The sequence below is a fragment of the Mercenaria mercenaria genome, chromosome 7 (genome assembly GCF_021730395.1).
Source record: "Mercenaria mercenaria strain notata chromosome 7, MADL_Memer_1, whole genome shotgun sequence".
Taxonomy (NCBI): domain Eukaryota; kingdom Metazoa; phylum Mollusca; class Bivalvia; order Venerida; family Veneridae; genus Mercenaria; species Mercenaria mercenaria.
The window spans coordinates 1,305,475-1,325,460 of record NC_069367.1 but is presented as its reverse complement, the minus strand read 5'-3'; the positions used below and the strand labels follow the sequence as shown (position 1 = coordinate 1,325,460).

Sequence of the window (19,986 nt, the reverse complement as noted above, 5' to 3'; positions counted from 1 at the left end):
TGGTCAGAAATATGGACAAACAGCTCCTACAAACATTGCTTCTATGACACTGGGGGCTTAAGAAAGGTACAAGCAAGTCAACCTAAAATTCCTAAAAAGAGTTATGTACACAATGAATTAATACCAACCTTCCAGCATTTTTCACAAATCCGGAGTCAGCCAGGGGTCCAGCACAGATCTGGCAACGGAAACAGTCCGGATGCCAACTGTTGTTTAGAGCCTTGATCACTCGTCCAACAATAAACTCTCCTACAATAAAAGAACAACCATAAACACTCATAATAAAGCAAAAAAAAGATCATATCCAAAAACAATTCCTGAAACAAACTCTCCTAAAAGTAAGAACAGTATTGGTAAGTTCCTTCAACAGATCAACAAGTTTATTTTACTACTCCTAAAAATCTTTAAACAGCAAAATTTAATTCTTCTATAAGTATACAAACTGGCAATATACTTTATCTAAATATGAAAATTTTTAAATCAAAGGTAAAAGGTCAGCTATATTTAACGTCACATATAGCCAATATACAACACGAACCACACTGAAGCTCTTGTACGACAAACTAGGTATCCAATAAGTTAACAGACACTTATCTGTGCTTATATTACCTTTTGGTACAACCCTTTAACCACTAAGTGCCAAGCAAGGGAGCTACCAGTATCATTTTTCATGTCTTTAATATGACACAGCCAGGGATCGAATACTCAAAGCTGACACTCTACCATTGAGCTAGAAGGGCAACTACCAGTCTTTAGATATCACTGTCCCTTGAACACTCTTTAAATGATTTTAAATAATATGAGCCGCACTATGAGAAAACCAACATAGTGCGTTTGTGACCAGCTGTTCGCTTTCAAAGCCTATTGCAACTAGAGAAACTGCTAGGGAACAGCATGGATCCTGACCAGACTGCCCAGATGCGCAGGCTGGTCTGGATCCATGTCGGTCGCAAATGCACTATGTTGGTTTTCTCATGGTGCAGCTCATACTGTCTTTTAACATTACTTACCACATTTACCACAGCAGGGAGCAAACAGGACATGGAAGTCATGCTCACAGTACTTCCTTCCTTCAAACTGAAAAACAATCATCATTTATTGAACACAAGAGAAATTTTAGTGAGAATCTTTTTCTCTGTTGGGATACCAAAAAATTTCATAGAACTTCTGTGACACATTGTTATAAGATTTGTTTTTCATGAAAAACATAACACTATGTCACCCACCATTTAACACAGTGACACAGACATTGTAAAATCATGCAATTTAAGGGCAATAACTCCAGTGAAAATCACTGAACCATAAAATTCCAACAATATATATACAACCAGACTTGGCTCTAATCACTCCTGTGAAGTCTGGTGGCGTTCCAATCTTTGGTATGGGAAAAGTAGCATCATAGACTTTGACAAATCAAGGGAGATAACTCTGCTGAAAATCATTAAACTGGAATGTGCAGATGATTTGCACAATTACTCCACACTGATCATTTGTAAGGTTCAAATCAAGGGCCTAACTCTACAGAAAACTAGAAAATGCTTTTGTAAAAAAGCGCATGTCTCCCCCAATGCAAAGTCCTATAGGCAAGAAGTCAATAGGGGTCAGGAGCGAAAGTCAAAGAGACACTGATGGTTGGCTGCAATAGGGATCATCTACTTGGCATGTCCAGTCATCCCGCTAAATTTCAACACTCGTGGCCTAGTGGTTCTCAAGTCACTGTTCAGGCTCCTGTGACCCTGACCTTTGATCAAGTGACCTCAAAATAAATAGGGGTCATGTACTCTGCATGTCCAATCATCCTATTAAGTTTCAACATTGTAGGTCAAGTGGTTCTCAAGTTATTTCCAAAAAACGATTTTACATGAACAGGCCACTGTGACCTTGACCTTTAAGGGAGTGACCCCAAAAACAATAAGGGTCATTTACTCTGCATGAACAATCATCCTATGAAGTTTCAACATTCTGGGTCGAGAGGTTCTCAAGTTATTGATTGGAAATGGTTTTCCATGTTCAGGCCCCTGTGGCCTTGACCTTTAACAGAGTGACCCTAAAATCGTTAGGGTTCATTTACTCTGCATGACCAATCATCCTACGAAGTTTCATCATTCTGGGTCAAGTGGTTCTCAAGTTACTGACTGGAAATGGTTTTCAATGTGCGGGCCCCTGTGACCTTGACCTTTCACAGAGTGACCCCAAAATCGTTAGGGGTCATCTACTCTTTATGACCAATCATCCTATTAAGTTTCAACATTCTGGGTCAAGTGGTTCTCAAGTTACTGACCGGAAATGGTTTTCAATGTTCAGGCCCCTGTGACCTTGACCTTTAATGGAGTTACCCCAAAATCGATAGGGGTCATCTACTTTGCATGTACAATCATCCTATGAAGTTTCAACATTCTGGGTCAAGTGGTTCTCTAGTTATTGATTGGAAATGGTTTTCAATGTTCAGGCCCCTATGACCTTGACCTTTGACGGAGTGACCCCAAAATCAATAGGGGTCATCTACTCTTCATGACCAATCATCCTATGAAGTTTCAACATTCTGAGTCAAGTGGTTCTCTAGTTATTGATCGGAAATGGTTTTCAATGTTCAGGCCCCTGTGACCTTGACCTTTGACAGAGTGACCCAAAATCAATAGGGGTCATCTACTCTTCATGACCAATCATCCTATGAAGTTTCAACATTCTGGGTCAAGTGGTTCTCTAGTTATTGATCGGAAATGGTTTTCAATGTTCAGGCCCCTGTGACCTTGACCTTTGACGGAGTGACCCCAAAATCAATAGGGGTCATCTACTCTTCATGACCAATCATCCTATGAAGTTTCAACATTCTGGGTCAAGTGGTTCTCTAGTTATTGATCGGAAATGGTTTTCAATGTTCAGGCCCCTGTGACCTTGACCTTTGATGAAGTGACCCCAAAAACAATAGGGGTTGTCTACTCCAGCAGCCCTACAACCCTATGAAGTTTGAAGGTTCTAGGTCAAATGGTTCTCCAGTTATTGCTCGGAAATGAAGTGTGACGTACAGACGGACGGACGGACGGACGGACAGGGCAAAAACAATATGTCTCCTGGGGGAGACATAATAACTGATGTAGAACATTCCCATGATATGCATAACTAGGCTTAGCACTGATCTCATGTAAGGAAATCCAGACAATGGTGGAAGAGGAGTTGCCAAAACATCATAAAATTTAACAAATAACATAAGAGAATTAGCCAAAATATAATAGAAATTGCTAAATCAAGGGCCATAACTCCACTGAAAATAATGAACCAGAGCATGTCCATGATATGCATAATTAGGCTTGGTACAGATCACTTTTGTGAAGTTTAGTGTAAATCTGCCTTGTGGTGTTAGAGGAGTTGCGTGGACAAACTTTGTGACAGACGAGACTAACAGACTGACAGAAGGACAGACTTACAGACAAGTTTCAGCACTACAACAATATTATCTCAGATTCTCCACCCACCTCCACCCCCCACCCCCACCCCCATACAAGGTGGAGGGCAGAATAACATTCAAATTGTTTACCAGTGATGACATTCTCCAAAGTAACACTTGCCAAACTGAGCTGAAGTATGTATGGACATTATACCCTATGTTATTTCATTTACTTACTTTTAAATGTGTATCATAATGCATATTTTTTTATATTATTTTGTATGCAGCAATATATATAATTTGTTATTTTACTCCAAATGTTTTCCCAACTGTAAAACATACACGTGAAATAATTAAAATTTTCATTTTAATAAAATTAATATGTTATCAGCTAGCATCTAAATAATTCAAATGAAAACTGCATAAAAGGCAAAATTTAAATTAAAATTGCATGAAGCTAAAAAGTGAAATGGAAATTGCATGAAAATCATAGATAGAAAGAAAAATGCACAAAGGGAAAAATTAGAGTGGAAATAACACGTAGGGCAAAATTAAAATGAAATTGCATGAACACCAAACGTTAAATGAAAATTTGCATGAACACCAAACCTTAAATGAAAATTGCATGAACAACAACAAACCTTAAATGAAAATTGCATGAACACCAAACCTTAAATGAAAATTGCATGAACACCAAACCTTAAATGAAAATTGCATGAACAACAAACCTTAAATGAAAATTGCATGAACAACAAACCTTAAAATTAATGGAAATTGCATGAATGACAAAACTTGAATGAAAATCAGACAAACGACAAAATTTAAATGGAAATTGCAAGATCGAGGCTTAAGATTGCAACGTTTCACATTTGCTGCATTTTAATCATTAATATTGTTCGGAACTTGGGAGCACAAAACATCAAAGGAAGAAAATTACTTCAAATTTAGGAAACTTTTCAGAGAAAGCATAGATAGGACGGTATCCTTGGTAACATGTTTGACATTCCTTGTTGTTTTTGTGAGATATCTTTAACACAATACCAAAGGCAACTACAATGAAATGCAACAGTGGTGTTATCTTCATTGATTGCACACAGCTATTTTAAGACATATTACTGCAAAGACTTAAATTACATTTTTATATCATCAGTAACTTAGCAAATTTGCTTCATGTACAACAAAGGATTTCATTTAGCTGCAGAAATATGACAAAAATAATTAGATAAAACATGAAGATCTAAGTTCCAACATATTTTAAAAAGATGTATCTTTATAAAATTGTTTCATTTACATTTAACATACAAAATATATCTTTTGACAGGATCTGGTTCAAAATATAACTTGAGTAAGTTCAATGAATTGGTTTTTCTTAGTTAAGGAGAAGACAGGAACTAGAAATGTGTCAATGGGACACAGATGCCCCCACTACATGACATTAAAATGACAATTTTTTCCAAGGTCAGGAGCCATAACTCCTACAATACTGAATGAATCCGGACGTGAAACTCTAGGTGCACAACTGCACATGCTGACCAACATTTCTGTAAACTTTGGTGACTCTAGGTCAAATACTTTTGGAGCTACGCACGACACAACATTAAAATGACCAATTTTTAACTAAATCAGGGGCTATAACTCCTACAAGACTGAATGAATCCGGACGCGAAACCCCAGGTGTACAACTGCACATGCTGACCAACATTCCTGTAGACTTTGGTGACTCTAGGTCAAATACTTTTGGAGCTATGCGCGACACAACATTAAAATGACCAATTTTTTACTAAGTCAGGGGCCATAACTCCTACATGACTGGATGAATCCGGACGGGAAACCCCAGGTGCACAACTACACATGCTGACCAACATTCCTGTAAAGTTTTGTGACTCTAAGTCATATACTTTTGGAGCTAGGCCCGACACAACACTAAAATGACCAATTTTTACAAAGTCAGGGGCCATAACTTCTACACGACTGAACGAATCCGGATGCAAAACCCCAGGTGCACAACTACACATGCTGACCAACATTCCTGTAAAGTTTTGTGACTCTACGTCAAATACTTTTGGAGCTAGGCGCGACACAACATTCTCGGAAGGAAGGACGGACGGATGGACAAGGGCAAATCTATATGCCCCCAAAGTGGGGGCATAAAAATTGGGATTTAGACTTTGATTTTTGATTTGGAAGCTTTTTCCCCTTTTTCACAACTGTTGCAGTGACCTAGACCCTAACTAATCAACAATGTAAAGGAGCACTGACCTCAGGGTAAGCTACCTATACACCAAGTTTGGTCACAATACATTATACCAAAGTTAGTAAACTAAAACATGTTTCCATTTTGGAAAAAGATGACCTTGAACCCCGTTGACCAGACCACATCACTAAGTCTTGATCTCTATGGAAACTACACTCGTTCTAAGATTTGTGACAATATCTCATTTTCTGACTCGAGTTTAAAAGCAGAAATGAACCTAATATAGTAAATATGCTGTAAGTACCTAGAACTGCAATTCTTGTGTTCCTCGGGCATTAGGACTGAAACTTCCAAGGTTGATTTCCCCATTGTAATACAATTATTTCTACTAAATTTTACATAAATACTCCAAGTCATGTCAAAGATATAGCTCCAGACAGATGGAGGGAAGGCTGAACACTGCCAGAATGATATGATATCTCTGCCTTTTGCGAAAGGTTAATAAAGAAAATTCAAATTAAACACAAACTTTCTTCCACACAATTTGCTTCCTTAAACTCTAACAAAAATAAATAGCAATCCAATACATTATAATAGATGAGAAAACCAACATAGTGTGTTTGCGACCAGCATGGATCCAGACCACCCTGTGCATCCGCGCAGTCTGGTCAAGATCCATGCTGTTCACTTTCAAAGCCTATTGCAGTTAGAGAAACTGATAGCGAACAGCATGGATCCTGACCAGACTGGGAGGATGCTCAGGCTGGTCTGGATCCATGCTGGTCGCAAGCCACTTTGTTAGGTTTTCTCATGGCACCGCTCATTAATACTTCAAGCACATTTTCAAGACAACTTACCTCGTAGAAAATCCCTTCAGGAAAAGGTTGAAAACACTGGGCACACCTGAAAATAATTACAATGTGGCAATTAATGCACTGTGACAGATAAGATTTTACATTTCCACTATTTCTAAAATGAATGGCAATCTAACAGACCTTAGTGTTCAGAGTGGACACTGGGTCCAAAGGAAACTCTGTCTGACTACAAAACCAGAGGTTGTGAGTTTGATTGTCCAACTACAATAACTTACACTGGGATAAGGGTCTGGTGTTTCGATACTTTGCAGCTGGCATGCTAAAAGAACCAGGAAAGTTTCTAAACTTGAGGCGCCTCTTCTGTTTGCTGCTTGTTAAAAGAATCTCAGGACAAACCAGGATAACGCTGGAATTACCTGATAACAGGAAATACTTTTTAAAACAGGTGTGCCTAAATTTTAATCATTTTTTACTAAATATTTTACTATATTCACAGAAACTATACGTGATGTATGAGTATCAGTAACTTACACAAAGCATTGTGGGTGCCACACTTCACCATTGGAGTTAACGATCTGCTGGTGTTGTCCGAAACCCTCGCCACATCGACAACACACTCCAATGCCCATAGACATGTCAGAACTGAAAATAGAAAACAAAAAACTCAAGTTACACATGATATCAAGAGAGAGTTGTTTCCCTGCATTGACAATACCCGGGACTACTTTCACTAGAGTTTAAAAAATATGGGACTATTTTCACTGACAAAAAAAACTCTGGTAAACAAATCAAAACTAAAAAATATTTCCCTGTTGTCCTGCAAAGTGACAGCAAATGTTAAAACTATTTCATCCTATTATTATTAACAAAGTTTCTGCCTATCCTCCTTTATCAAAATTACAAATTACAAGTAAAATGACAACATTTTTATTTTTTTAGAACACGTGTATATCAAATTAAAAATTGAAACATTATAGGCTGAATTGGCTACTAAAAATGGAGTGAAATAAAGCAGATAATGTGAAATCATAAATATTTGTGGGGGACTAATCTTCCATGGATTTTGTGGTTGCGTTGAACCACAAAATTTAGTCTAATCAACAAATAATATTTCATACCAATCATTTGTACTTCAAAAGTAGACAGTGCTGTAATTGTTAGTATTCATTCATAATTCATTTTTACTGCATGAAAACAACAAACCAACCCTTAATAAACAACCCCTTTTGCAAAATATACTACCTAGGGGTATAATAGAACATGGTATTGCTTCTATGACATCAGGCATTGTCAAAAATAACTGGAACAGTATCATCTTTATACTAGCTGTTAACCTTTCTATAATGAACTTAACTGTCTGTCTTTCAATTTGGACAGTACAATTAACTGTAAATTAGAGCTGTCAGTGGACAGCGCGCTCGACTATTCTCAGTGCTTGATAGTAATTAATATAAGCTATGAGTAAAACTTTAACATTACAACAAGCATATTCTAAGTTGAAAAGGGGCCATAATTCAATCAAAATGCTTGATAGAGTTGCCTCCTCCTTTTTACAGACTGGGGTCATGATGGTAAACAAGTATGCAAAATATGAAAGCAATATCTCAATGGACTTTGAAAATATTTGGGGTGGTATGCAAACTTTAACATTTGTGTGACGCTCACGCCGACGCCGGGGCAAGTAGGATAGCTCCCCTATTCTTCGAATAGTCGAGCTAAAAAGGGGTTATTCCTAAAAAGATAATGACTGAATGGCGAACAGTGCAGACCTTGATCAGACTGCATGGATGTGCTGGCTGATCATGATCTTCACTGGTCACAAATTCCTCCTGAGAATCAATCATGTCCAGCATATTATAAGTTAAACCTGATATATTATGGATCTTAACAATTCATAAAGCAGTCAAAAGCCATTAAGTGCAGTGCTACCTGAAATTTTGATTTTCAATCTGCATTCATGCATGTATTATATTTCAAATGTCACAATAGACAACACTATATTCTTTCATGCTGGTGTAGTCTGCAATACTTTCATGAAAAACACAAGCTGTGACACACACAAAAACAGTTTCTCAAACTTATTAACAAAATATAGTTTGAATGTATTGTTAAACAAATTTAAGTTAGTACATGTAATTTCCGGGAAAATGAAAACATAAATCACCTGTTTGCAAGTTCATTCAGCAATGATTCCTGGCGATTTATTCTACGTCTTTGAAACAAGTTTGATTGTGTAAACTCATCTAGCGTTTGTAACTTTAACATTTTCATACATATTACAGTCTGTTGCGGTACATCAAAAATCCAGGACTGACGGCAAATTCAGAAAAATCTCATCATTCCACTACCTACTTTACATTTCAAAGTATTGAACAAAATATCTCAAAATTATTTTTATACACATCCACAATAAAAGTCTTATTCAGTACTTCACAAAATATTTCTTCTACATGATTGTGTTATAATAGTCCATTTTTATCATGTTTTTTTTTCGTCCCCAAGTTTTCTTTTATCCTACAACAGTATTATTTAAAGCCTATATATACAGTGTACCTACTCACACCTAGGGAAGATAACTCTTTTAAATTATTAATTCATCTCAAATCCCATTGTAAAGTTTTGCAACATATTGTAAACACACCTCTAAGTACAAATGCATTAACCTTAGTAATTGATTCTGTATTAATTGATCAGCACATGCATGAGATATTATGATGACTGTAAAAGGAATCGTTTAGCGGCACAGCAGGAAAAATCACCTGCCCTTCCTCAACGGTACTTTCCAATGTGTCCTTATTAACAAGTCCTATCTATTTATTGACGTCCACGATGCAGTTTTATTAATATATAAAAAAAAACTTTATTAAAAACAATCTTAAACAAATTTCTTTTTCTTACAATTAATTTAATTACAATCAAATTTGAATTCTCTTCATTTAATGACAATTAAAACCTATCGGATGATTTAATTTGATAAATTATATGTTCCAGATACGAATTATTCGAACCGAAAAAACAAACATCCTTGACAGTCTCATTAAAACAGGATTTAATGACATTATATTTTATATGCTATATATTTATAGAACCAATGTGAAAAAAGGTAATTTTAAGTTATAAGAAATTACAAATTAAATCAAGAATTAAAACAATGCGCATCTCCTTAAAACGGTTGTACAAACAATACATATTGATCTAGCATGTGCTGTAACATGAGACATACAGTTCAGAACAATTAGTCATTCCATAGTTTCGATCACACTTCATGTTCTTCTCTTTTATATTTGGTTGTGTCAGTGTTTTAATTTCCTTAAAAAGTCATAACTGACTGAGCATCGTTTTAATTCATCAAGTTGAACTTAAATATTTTTTTAATATTAACAGAGACTGTACTACATACTATAATTGAGCAGTGCCATGAGAAATCCAACATGTAGCTTTGCGACTAGCATGGATCCAGACCAGCATGTGCATCCCCGCAGTCTGGTCAGGTTCCATGCTGTTCGCTTTCAAAGCCTATTGGAATTAGAGAAACTGTTAGCATGGATCCTGACCAGACTGCAGGGATGCGCAGGCTGGTCTGGATCCATGCTGGTCGCAAACCCACTATGTTGGTTTTCTCATGACACGGCTCATATATATATAACTGTCCCATTATTAACACGGCATTTATTCATCTATTTCAAAATGATTCCTTAAACACCAAGAAAAGCTAAAGGCATGGAAATTTTATCCACAATAATACTTCAAGCACTCTATTTTTTTTAAATAACAAAGTCAGTTAATTAAACTATTGGTTTCAGCATATTTTAAAATTAATAATATCCATTCATGTAAAATATTGCTAAAACTCGTATTAGGTCTAAATAATATTTGTATACTCCCAAATTAATGCATTTTCAGAAATGCATTTTCACACTTTTAAGTAATACACCTATCACAGTAGATAAAATGCACACACTACTATCTCTCCCTATGTATCTATAAAACATAACACATTATGACAGTTAACCACAAACTTATAAGCCGTAGGAGTGTATCAATGAAATAATTCGAACGACTCGTATCTCGATTGTTTAGATCACCACAAATTAAACAAAAGACTCGATCAGCGTTGACTGATCATGTATACTGACAACAAATTAACTAAATAATAAAACAATAGCTTAACTACATAACTTGGCATTTTTCAAATAAAAAAAAAATCACTTTAAAATTAAACACAAGTTTTAACACAATCATTTCCGGTCATTATAAATTCATAAAGTTACTGCACGGTGCAAAAATCCCTTTCTAGAGTTACAAAATTACAACTGTAGGAATTTATTGTATCATACAATCTAAGAAACATTTTTTGTGTCATATCTGACAGTATAACATAACATAATTGAACTTTAAAATGTTTAAAATATTACTATTTTTCTGTTTTTGCAATACCTGCTGGTCTTAGCCCAAACAAGGGAAAACACTCTTACAACCTTACATAAAATCAACTAACAAGAGTTGTCTGCCTTTCTATCATTGTATAAAAATGACATTTTAACAAACCTTGGTCCATTTTGAACAGGGAACCCTGGCAAGGGAGCCCCAGGTTGATCAGCCCCATGCTGGGCTCCGATCTCATGTATATCCCCAAGTGGGGGGTTATCATGCTCATGTGGATGTAGCCGCCGCCTCTGGAACAGCGTACTTTCATTCCGTTCACTCAGTGACTGAAGCCTCAAGGGATTTGGTGGTCGTGGCGTTGAAGTTATAGACATAATGTCACTTTATAAATTATGTCAAATATTCACTTTATAAACTGTGTCAAATATTCACTTTATAATCTATGTCCAATATTCACTTATATCAAGCTGAATTCTTTTCTCCCTTTCAATATTTTCAAATTGTTCACTTAAATAATTTAATGAATATTAGTTAAAATATACACTCAGTATTTCCTGTAAAGTTAAATTTAATGATAGGAACGATTTGAATCTATTTCCAATATAGCACAACAAAAACTGTCAAATGAACCCTAATTGTTGCCAATTAATGAACAGCACATCAAGAAGAACAAGCCTACATATACTAATACGATACTTCCAAATATCACTTTTTTTAAATCCAACAAGAATTACTAGTCCATCAAACAAATTCAAAATTTTTCTCCATACAATTAAAGCCCTTTAACTTTCCAATTTGTAACAATTTTCAAATGCACACATCAACTGTAAACAATAAATTGTTTACCTGATAAACAATTTGATAAACAATGTCAACATAATTATCGTCAACCATATCCAATGTATCAACACCGATTAAACATGTTACAGCCCAATTTTATCTACATTAAGTTGACAAATGTTTGAAATAAAACTGAATTTACATAATTATCATTCATCTAAAAATGCTGCAAATTAATTCACTGCAAAATAGAGTGTCACTGCTCATCTACATGTCTTAATTGCTTGATGTTTTTGTTGAATTGTCTGAACTTTAACTTAATTCTGAAACCACTGATACATCCGTCCGTGCATTTAAACTTTACAATTTTGACGTTGAAATGTCTGCAGATACCAATGAGAACTTGTTTCTTGAGCACTTGTCACGTCATCGCCTTAGCTCAAAAGTGGAGAACTGCTATCTTATATTAATGCATATGCCAATGCAGTTATCTGCATTTTGCGTCAAGGTGACCAAATTCTGGCTATACAAAATCATAAGAAGAGTGAACAAAACAACCTTTTTTATGTCCTCAAATATTGAATATTCCTTCACATGATTATGATACAAGCGGATCTGTGTCAGCTGACAATATATATAAAATATTGACTAATGGGTACCATGTACACTGTATACAGACACTACATGTCGCATCATTTACAATATCCTGGGTGTAAAAAAACTACAGGTAAACCTGCCCTGTCTCAGGTAACAACAAACTATGAAAGCTATATTAAAATGCAAAATGCATACAGATACACTAGACAGCTGTTGTTGTATATAATTTCATCAGATAACACATTTTAGGAGAAGACACTATTTCACAATTACTGTAAAATCATTTAAGTTCGTGGGCATGAAATTTTGTGGTTTTGGTCTTAACGGCTTATTCGTGGAGATATGTGGACTTGTGGATTTTTCAAGGATAAAATGACTAGAAATTTTCCTTGTTCATCGGGATTCAATTTTATGGAATGACTAGACCAAGGAGTCCACGAAAATGAATCTTGAAAACTAAGGCAAGTAATCAAGACAGGATTCTGTGGTGGACAGACAGACAGACAGACAGGTGAACTGAGGCAAGATAGCAACAATAAATCTCTTAAGTTCTTCAAGGTCCATACATTAAAATTATAACAGTTTAATCGTCATTATTTTAATGACCAGTCATTATAAAAAAAAGTACTACTTTTGAAAATCTTAAAAACATAAATCATGACCTTTTATACAAAAAACGTCTTTGTGGAATTTGACCTCTAGAATATGGGACACAGAATTACCAATGTAAACACTCGTATCTTCCTATTCAAGCTGCAATTGTCAAAATAGACCTTAAGCGCCACAGATCTGATATTATCATATATAAAGATATTAAATTTGATATTATATGTCAGATTTCAAATGTAGATTAAATTTCATTCTGAATTTTTAAACGATTCTTTAGCGAACAATTTAGATATTTATACGAGACATTAAATTAGTTGAAAAGAATATACTGAATCAGCTGTTTATAACAAACTTCATAGAAAAAAAATTAAAACCCATCTTTCCTAATACTGCTAAATGATTAAAACTACAGGGGTCATACTATATGCCCTAACCCTGTATTATAGGTTACAGGTATATAAACGACCACAACAAATGTCAGAGGCAATTTTTTTAAAAAAAATTCATCTATCCATACACAGAAAGAAATTCATCCTTCCTTACACTTGATACTATTTATTTTTCAATTTTAACATTTTCAACTTTGATCTAGTATTTCAGTAAAGATGCAAAAAGGGGAGTTAAATTCCTCAAAAATTAAAATTATATTGCAAATATAAACTATAAATCAATGTTTTAATAATGAATGAATGAAATGAAATGAATGCATGCTGATCTTGGTCTGCACTGGTCACACAGGCAAAATCACTTGCCACCAGCAGGCTAAGGGTTACATAATGGGGACAGGGGATTTTAAATAAGGAACAAGAGGGCCATGATGGCCCTATATCGCTCACCTTTTATCATTGCACTTGAGGACAAGAAGGTCCTCAGAAAAAATATCTAAGTCCAAAGGACAGGAACAACAAAGGGAAGAAATTTAACCAAAAAGAAAAAAAAATTCTTACAAGGTACAGATATGTCAAAATACACCTAAAAATTGGAGGTACCATCCATGTTGTACCACAGAAAAGTGGTCTCGGTTTTTCCCTACGGCCAATAATAAAAAAGTTACTAAAAATAAGCTATTTATAGTAACGTAAATGGGAAGTAATTAAAAAAAAAATTATTGTAAGTGAACAAAAGAAGGATCTGCCAAATAAATCTGTTGAAATAAATGAAATTTCAGATCAGTATCTTCATTAGTTACGGAGATATACCCATTTTAATTTGAAACAAGAGCACCGCCAAGCGGGGCAATATACGCCCGAAGGGTTACACCAGAGGATGGGAGCAAAATTTAAAGAACTTGACTGTTGAAGCCCAAAGGACAGGAACAACAAAAAGAAGAAATTCCAAAAAAAATTCTAAGTCCACAAAAAAATTCTTACCAGGTAAAGTTATGTCAAAATACATCTAAAACTTGAATGTACCATCCATGTTGTACCACAGAAAAGTGGTCTCGGTTTTTCCCTACGGCAAATAATAAAAAAGTTACGAAAAATAAGCTATTTATAGTAACGTAAAAGGGAAGTAATTAAAAAACAAGAGCTGTCTCCATAGGATGACACATGCCCCCGATGGCACTTTGAATGAATAGTTATGGCCGATGTTAGAGTTTAGGACCTTTGATCTACGGACCTGGGTCTTGCGCGCGACACGTCGTCTTACTGTGGTACACATTCATGCCCAATAATTTTAAAATCCATGCATGAATGACAAAGATATGGACCGGACATGCCCATCAATGCACTATCATGAAATATGACCTTTAACGTCTAAGTGTGACCTTGACCTTTGAGCTACGGACCTGGGTCTTGCGTGCGACACGTCGTCTTACTGTGGTACACATTCATGCCAAGTTATTTGAAAATCCATCCATGGATGACAAAGATATGGACCGGACACGAATGCACAATCATGAAAAATGACCTTTAACGTCTAAGTGTGACCTTGACCTTTGAGCTACGGACCTGGGTCTTGTGCGCGACACGTCGTCTTACTGTGGTACACATTCATGCCAAGTTATTTGAAAATCCATCCATCGATGACAAAGATATGGACCGGACACGAATGCACTATCATGAAAAATGACCTTTAACATCTAAGTGTGACCTTGACCTTTGAGCTACGGACCTGGGTCTTGCGCGCGACACGTCGTCTTACTGTGGTACACATTCATGCCAAGTTATTTGAAAATCCATCCATCGATGACAAAGGTATGGACCGGACACGAAAATTGCCGACAGACTGACAGACTGACAGACGGTTCAAAAACTATATGCCTCCCTTCGGGGGCATAAAAATTATTGTAAGTGAACAAAAGAAGGATCTGCCAAATAAATCTGTTGACATAAATGAAATTTCAGATCAGTATCTTCATTAGTTACGGAGATATACCCATTTTAATTTGAAATAAAGGGAGGTAATTTGACATAAAATCAGTCCATAGTTATCTACCCTGATTGGCTCAGTCCAACTAACGACAATAATGAAATTATTACTGATATAAATCCATTTTGATTACAATCAGGGGAGGTAATCAGATATAAAATAACTCTGGAACCTACGATTGCATCTGATTTGTCATGGAATCCAAGATTTATTGTTGTTGAAGATATTTTGGAAGTTTGTATCAAATAAAACCATAAATGAAGTATCTATATGGCTGCAAAAGCCAAAAGAGCCAATTTTGGACCTTTAAGGGGCCATAACTCTGGAACCCATGATGGAATCTGGCCAGTTCAAGAAAGGAACCAAGATCTTATGGTAATACAAGTTGTGTGCAAGTTTGGTTAAAATCAAATCATAAATGAAGCTGCTATTGTGCAGACAAGGTCAAAATAGCTAATTTTGGCCCTTTCAGGGGCCATAACTCTGGAACCCATTAAAGGATCTGGCCGGTTTAAAAAAGTAACCGAGATCTTATGGTGACACAAGTTTTGTGCAAGTTTGATTAAATTCAAATCATAAATGAAGCTGCTATTGTGCAGACAAGGTCAAAATAGCTAATTCTGGCCCTTTCAGGGGCCATAACTCTGGAATCCATAATGGAATTTCGCCAGTTGAAGAAAGGAACCAAGATCTTTTGGTGATACAAGTTGTGTGCAAGTTTGGTTAAAAAAAAATCATAAATGAAGCAGCTATTGTGCAGACAAGGTCAAAATAGCTAATTCTGGCCCTTTCAGGGGCCATAACTCTATCGTCACGGGGGAGGAACTGTTACACGAGACTCGGTTGTGGAGGATATCATGTTACAGATTTAGGATGCTTCTGTTACAGTATTCCTGGATAACGTTACAGCATTCAGAGGATAATAATAGCTGTCGGTATTTTGTTTGCCAAAGATGTGGTGAAGATGTATCTCTTTTTCCAAAAATAAAAATTGATTTTCTAGATCTGTGATAAGCACGTCTGTTGAGACATGGCTTAACCTGCGAAACACAGTATATTGATGTCAATCAAGTGTTTTATGACAAAATTCGAAATTTTGATAGAAAAATATCTAAAAGAAATTGATTAAAAGATATTCCAACCTATTTCATGCAAATTTGCATTAATTAAAACCCTCTTCAGGCATGACTTATAATACGAGGTAGAAAAATTACTGTTGGTCTAATATTTCGTGGTTTTATAGAATATTGCAGTTTAGCACGATATGTTACAGTTGTGGGATGCTGCTTTTGAATGTGTTACAGATTTAGGATGATACTGTTTCCTTCTTCAGGATTCTGTTGTTAGATGTAAATACTGCTAAACAAGATTTATTTTGTCATTTGAGACAGTCAGACATGTACTAGAGTGGCGTTGCTGTAACGACGTTTAAAAACAGGAAAGTCAACCTAACGGGAGAAGATATCGGTTGTGATATGTCAAGAATCACATATGATGAACAGTTGATGATACAAGTTATGCAGAGCAAATCTCCCATCCCTTTTCCATGCAAATTGACCGATCGTTTGAACAATCTCTAAATACATTGGTTGTTAAATGTTTTTCATAACCTCTAAATAAATCACCAAAGATATCGCGGAGCGAAATCGAAAAAATGTTTTAAGTGTGTATTTATTTATATTCACATAGATTAATTACTTTCGTTCAAATCTAAAAAGAGAGTGAGTTACTATGTTTATAATGTAACTCCTAATTTTTGAACAACTCGAATTTAATGTGCTCGTGCTCGCGTTTACGCAATGCCTACAGTCCTGAGACGTGCCTTCTAATGGCGCACAATCCCGAAAAGCCCTTGACACCGTCATATACACAAAGACAAAGACGCATATATTTTTAGATGAAAATCCTAAAACATTATACATTTTAACTATGAATTGCGTATAAAATCCTCTGTTAAATGATATAGGCTCCTAACTGTGACCAGACAGATTCAATGCTTCAGATTAGCCTATTTGATTGTGCATGCTTGCCAAATCTTCATTGCGCAGATGCATATCTGCTTGTAGGCAGCTACGCGCCTGCAAGCAGACTATGATTCGATGGTTGCTCTAACAGTAAAAACGTATAAATGTTTAACAAAAAAGAATCTTTTATTATTTGAAATAAAGTTTTATTGCACATGTGCGAGTTGTCGTGAGAAAAGCCAATTAGTTTCTTAAGTTTTCCATTACCGTTTCTGAGAGGATATTTTCTTTTAAGCTTATTAGAAATTGAAATCGTTGATAAAGACACGCATTGCCAAGCTCTTCTGAAGCTAGGACACATTCGTTTTCTAGCTTAATACATGTAGCATAAACAGGTACTATTTATGAAAGAACAGCTTATTAAAGTGCAAACGACAATTCAATGCGAATAGGTGATTATGGTATCATATACATTTGATATAGAACACTAGCTTTCCATTGAAAATGTTTATATATCATTTTATTATATATAGCTGTTGAATCAGATTTAGAATTTCGAAATTAGAAAAAATGCACTTGGTATAATATATTTGTTACATCTTACAAAAAATCCCGCATAATTCATGATATCTAAATTTTATTTGCTATCCTGGTATTGTATATTGTCAAAATGTATTCCAAAAAGTATCATCCTAAATCTGTAACACATCCAGAAGAAGCACCCCACAACTGTAACATTCTATAAAACCACGAAAAATTAGACTCACATTGATTTTTCTACCTCGTATTATAACTGCATGCCTAAAGAGGGTCTTTATCGATGCAAATGAGCATAAAATATGGTTGAAACATATTTTAATCAACTTCTTTTAGATAATTTTCTATCAAAATTTCGGATTTTGTCATTAGACATTTGATAGACATCAATATACTGTGTTTCACGTGTTAAACCATGGCTCAACAGACGCACATACCATTGATCTAGAAAAACAATTTATACTTTTGCAAAAAAGAGATACATCTTTACTATTTCTTTGGCAAACAAAACACCGACAGCGATTATTATCCTCCGAATGTTGTAACGTTATCCAGGAATACTGTAACAGAAGCATCCTAAATCTGTAACATAATAGCCTCCACAACCGAGTCTCATGTAACAGTTCCCTATAGAAAAAAGTCAGTGGAATACCAGCGGTTTCCGGTGGTTTCCAGTGGAATTCCACTGGAAGCATGAGTTTATAGTTATTCCACTGGAATTCCAGTGGTATCATCACTGGCATTCCACCGACAGTGGAGTTCTAGCGGAGTCCACTGGAATTCCAGTGGAGTCCACTGGCATTGAGTTTCACTGGAACCAATACCACTGGATTTCAACTGACTAGTGGCATTCCTATGAAATTTCTCTGTAATGTAAAATAATAATACTTAGATTATTTTTTCAAATGTTATCTTGAAACTTGTTCACATTATACCTATTTTTATCTCAGGGTTAGTAAAATCTCAGATATATATAGCCTGTCGCCAGATTATATTTATTGAATCATCTGATACAATAAATGTTATAATATAAACATCATTATTTAGAACTAAAGCCTTCCTATGTACACTCATATGCCAAATTAATGTTCTCAAAAAGACCACCAAGTTATCAAGTTATAGGGGACTGCAAATTTCTTCCAATTAAAATCCAATTAAGGGTAGGATCATTTTTCAGGGTAACAATTTATAGTAGCACTGAAGATCTTAAAAGGGAAATAACTGGTGTTTTACATATTTCGTCTGCTGAAGTGACATGAGTAAAAGATTTGTGAAAAATACCATATTATCATTTCATGAACATGGTTGTAGTGGAAGAAAAATTGCAGAATGATTTAGAATAGATAGCTGCACAGTAAATAAGTGTTTAAAGCATTTCAAACATGCTGAAAATTTAGAAAACATGAATGTAAACAAGCGGGTGGGGAAATGTAGAAGTAAAAAAGAAGACTTTAATGTGAGATAATTAAGGTGCTATTAAAGGTGGTGAAAACCAATAGAAGGAAGACTTTGATACTTGTTATGTAGCATCATCTAGTGGACCACTACCAAGATTATTCAAATTATTCCCTGAGGGTCAAACATGACCCGCCCTAGGAGTCACATGGATTATGCAGACTTTTGTATATGTAAGTGAAAAAATTTAAAATCTTCTTGTCAAAAACTGCAGGGCCTAGGGCTTTCATGTTTGGTATGCAACACTATCTAGTGGTTCTTTACCAAGGTTGTTCAAATTATGCCCCTGGAGTGAAAAGCGGCTCCACCCTGGGGGTTCCATAAAGTTATACATTATAATATAGATTTATATAGGCAAAAAACTTGAAAAAAACTAATTGTCTCAAGCCTTTGATATTTGGTATGTAGCATTGCCTGGTGGTCATCTACAAAGATTGTTCAAATTATGTCCCTGGGGTGAAAAGAGGCCCAACCCCGGGGTCCCAAGTTTTGCATAGACTTGTAAAGGAAAAAAGACTTTAAAAATCTTCTTGCCTGAAACCACAAGACTTAGGACTTAGATCTTTGATATTTGGTACACAATATTGCCTTATGGTCCTCTACCAAGATTGTTCAAATTATTACCCAAGTTGGGGGGGGGGGGGTGAGAGGCCCCACCATGGGGGTCCCAAGTTTTACACAGACCTATATATAGGTTTTTTTTTTTTAATCTTCATGTCTGAAAGTTCAAGGCCTTGGCCTTTGATACTTGGTATTTAGCATTGCCTAGTGATTCTCTTACAAGATTGGTCAAATTATGTACCTGGGATGAAAAGAGGCCCCAGTCTGGGGGTCATTCGTTTTATTAGTTTTATAGGAAAAGAACTTCAGAAATTTTCTGATCTTATTTCT

General features: G+C 35.5%; 1 protein-coding gene across 7 annotated transcripts in view; it reads right to left on the bottom strand.

The window, feature by feature from the left end:
• Positions 1–19,986, bottom strand: part of LOC123555150 (LIM and senescent cell antigen-like-containing domain protein 1) — a 58,786-nt gene that overhangs the window by 7,137 nt on the left and 31,663 nt on the right. For 5 of the 7 annotated variants that reach the window (XM_053547354.1, XM_053547348.1, XM_053547352.1 and 2 more), the window contains 4 exons: positions 6,926–7,036; positions 6,437–6,482; positions 1,011–1,077; positions 129–249 (listed from right to left, as the gene is read on the bottom strand). In XM_053547354.1, coding sequence (XP_053403329.1) covers positions 129–249; positions 1,011–1,077; positions 6,437–6,482; positions 6,926–7,036 — 345 coding nt within the window. Of the gene's footprint in view, positions 1–128; positions 250–1,010; positions 1,078–6,436; positions 6,483–6,925; positions 7,037–8,558; positions 9,184–10,942; positions 11,707–19,986 lie in introns of those variants that run through there. The other 2 variants (XM_053547349.1, XM_053547350.1) reach the window with 2 other exon arrangements.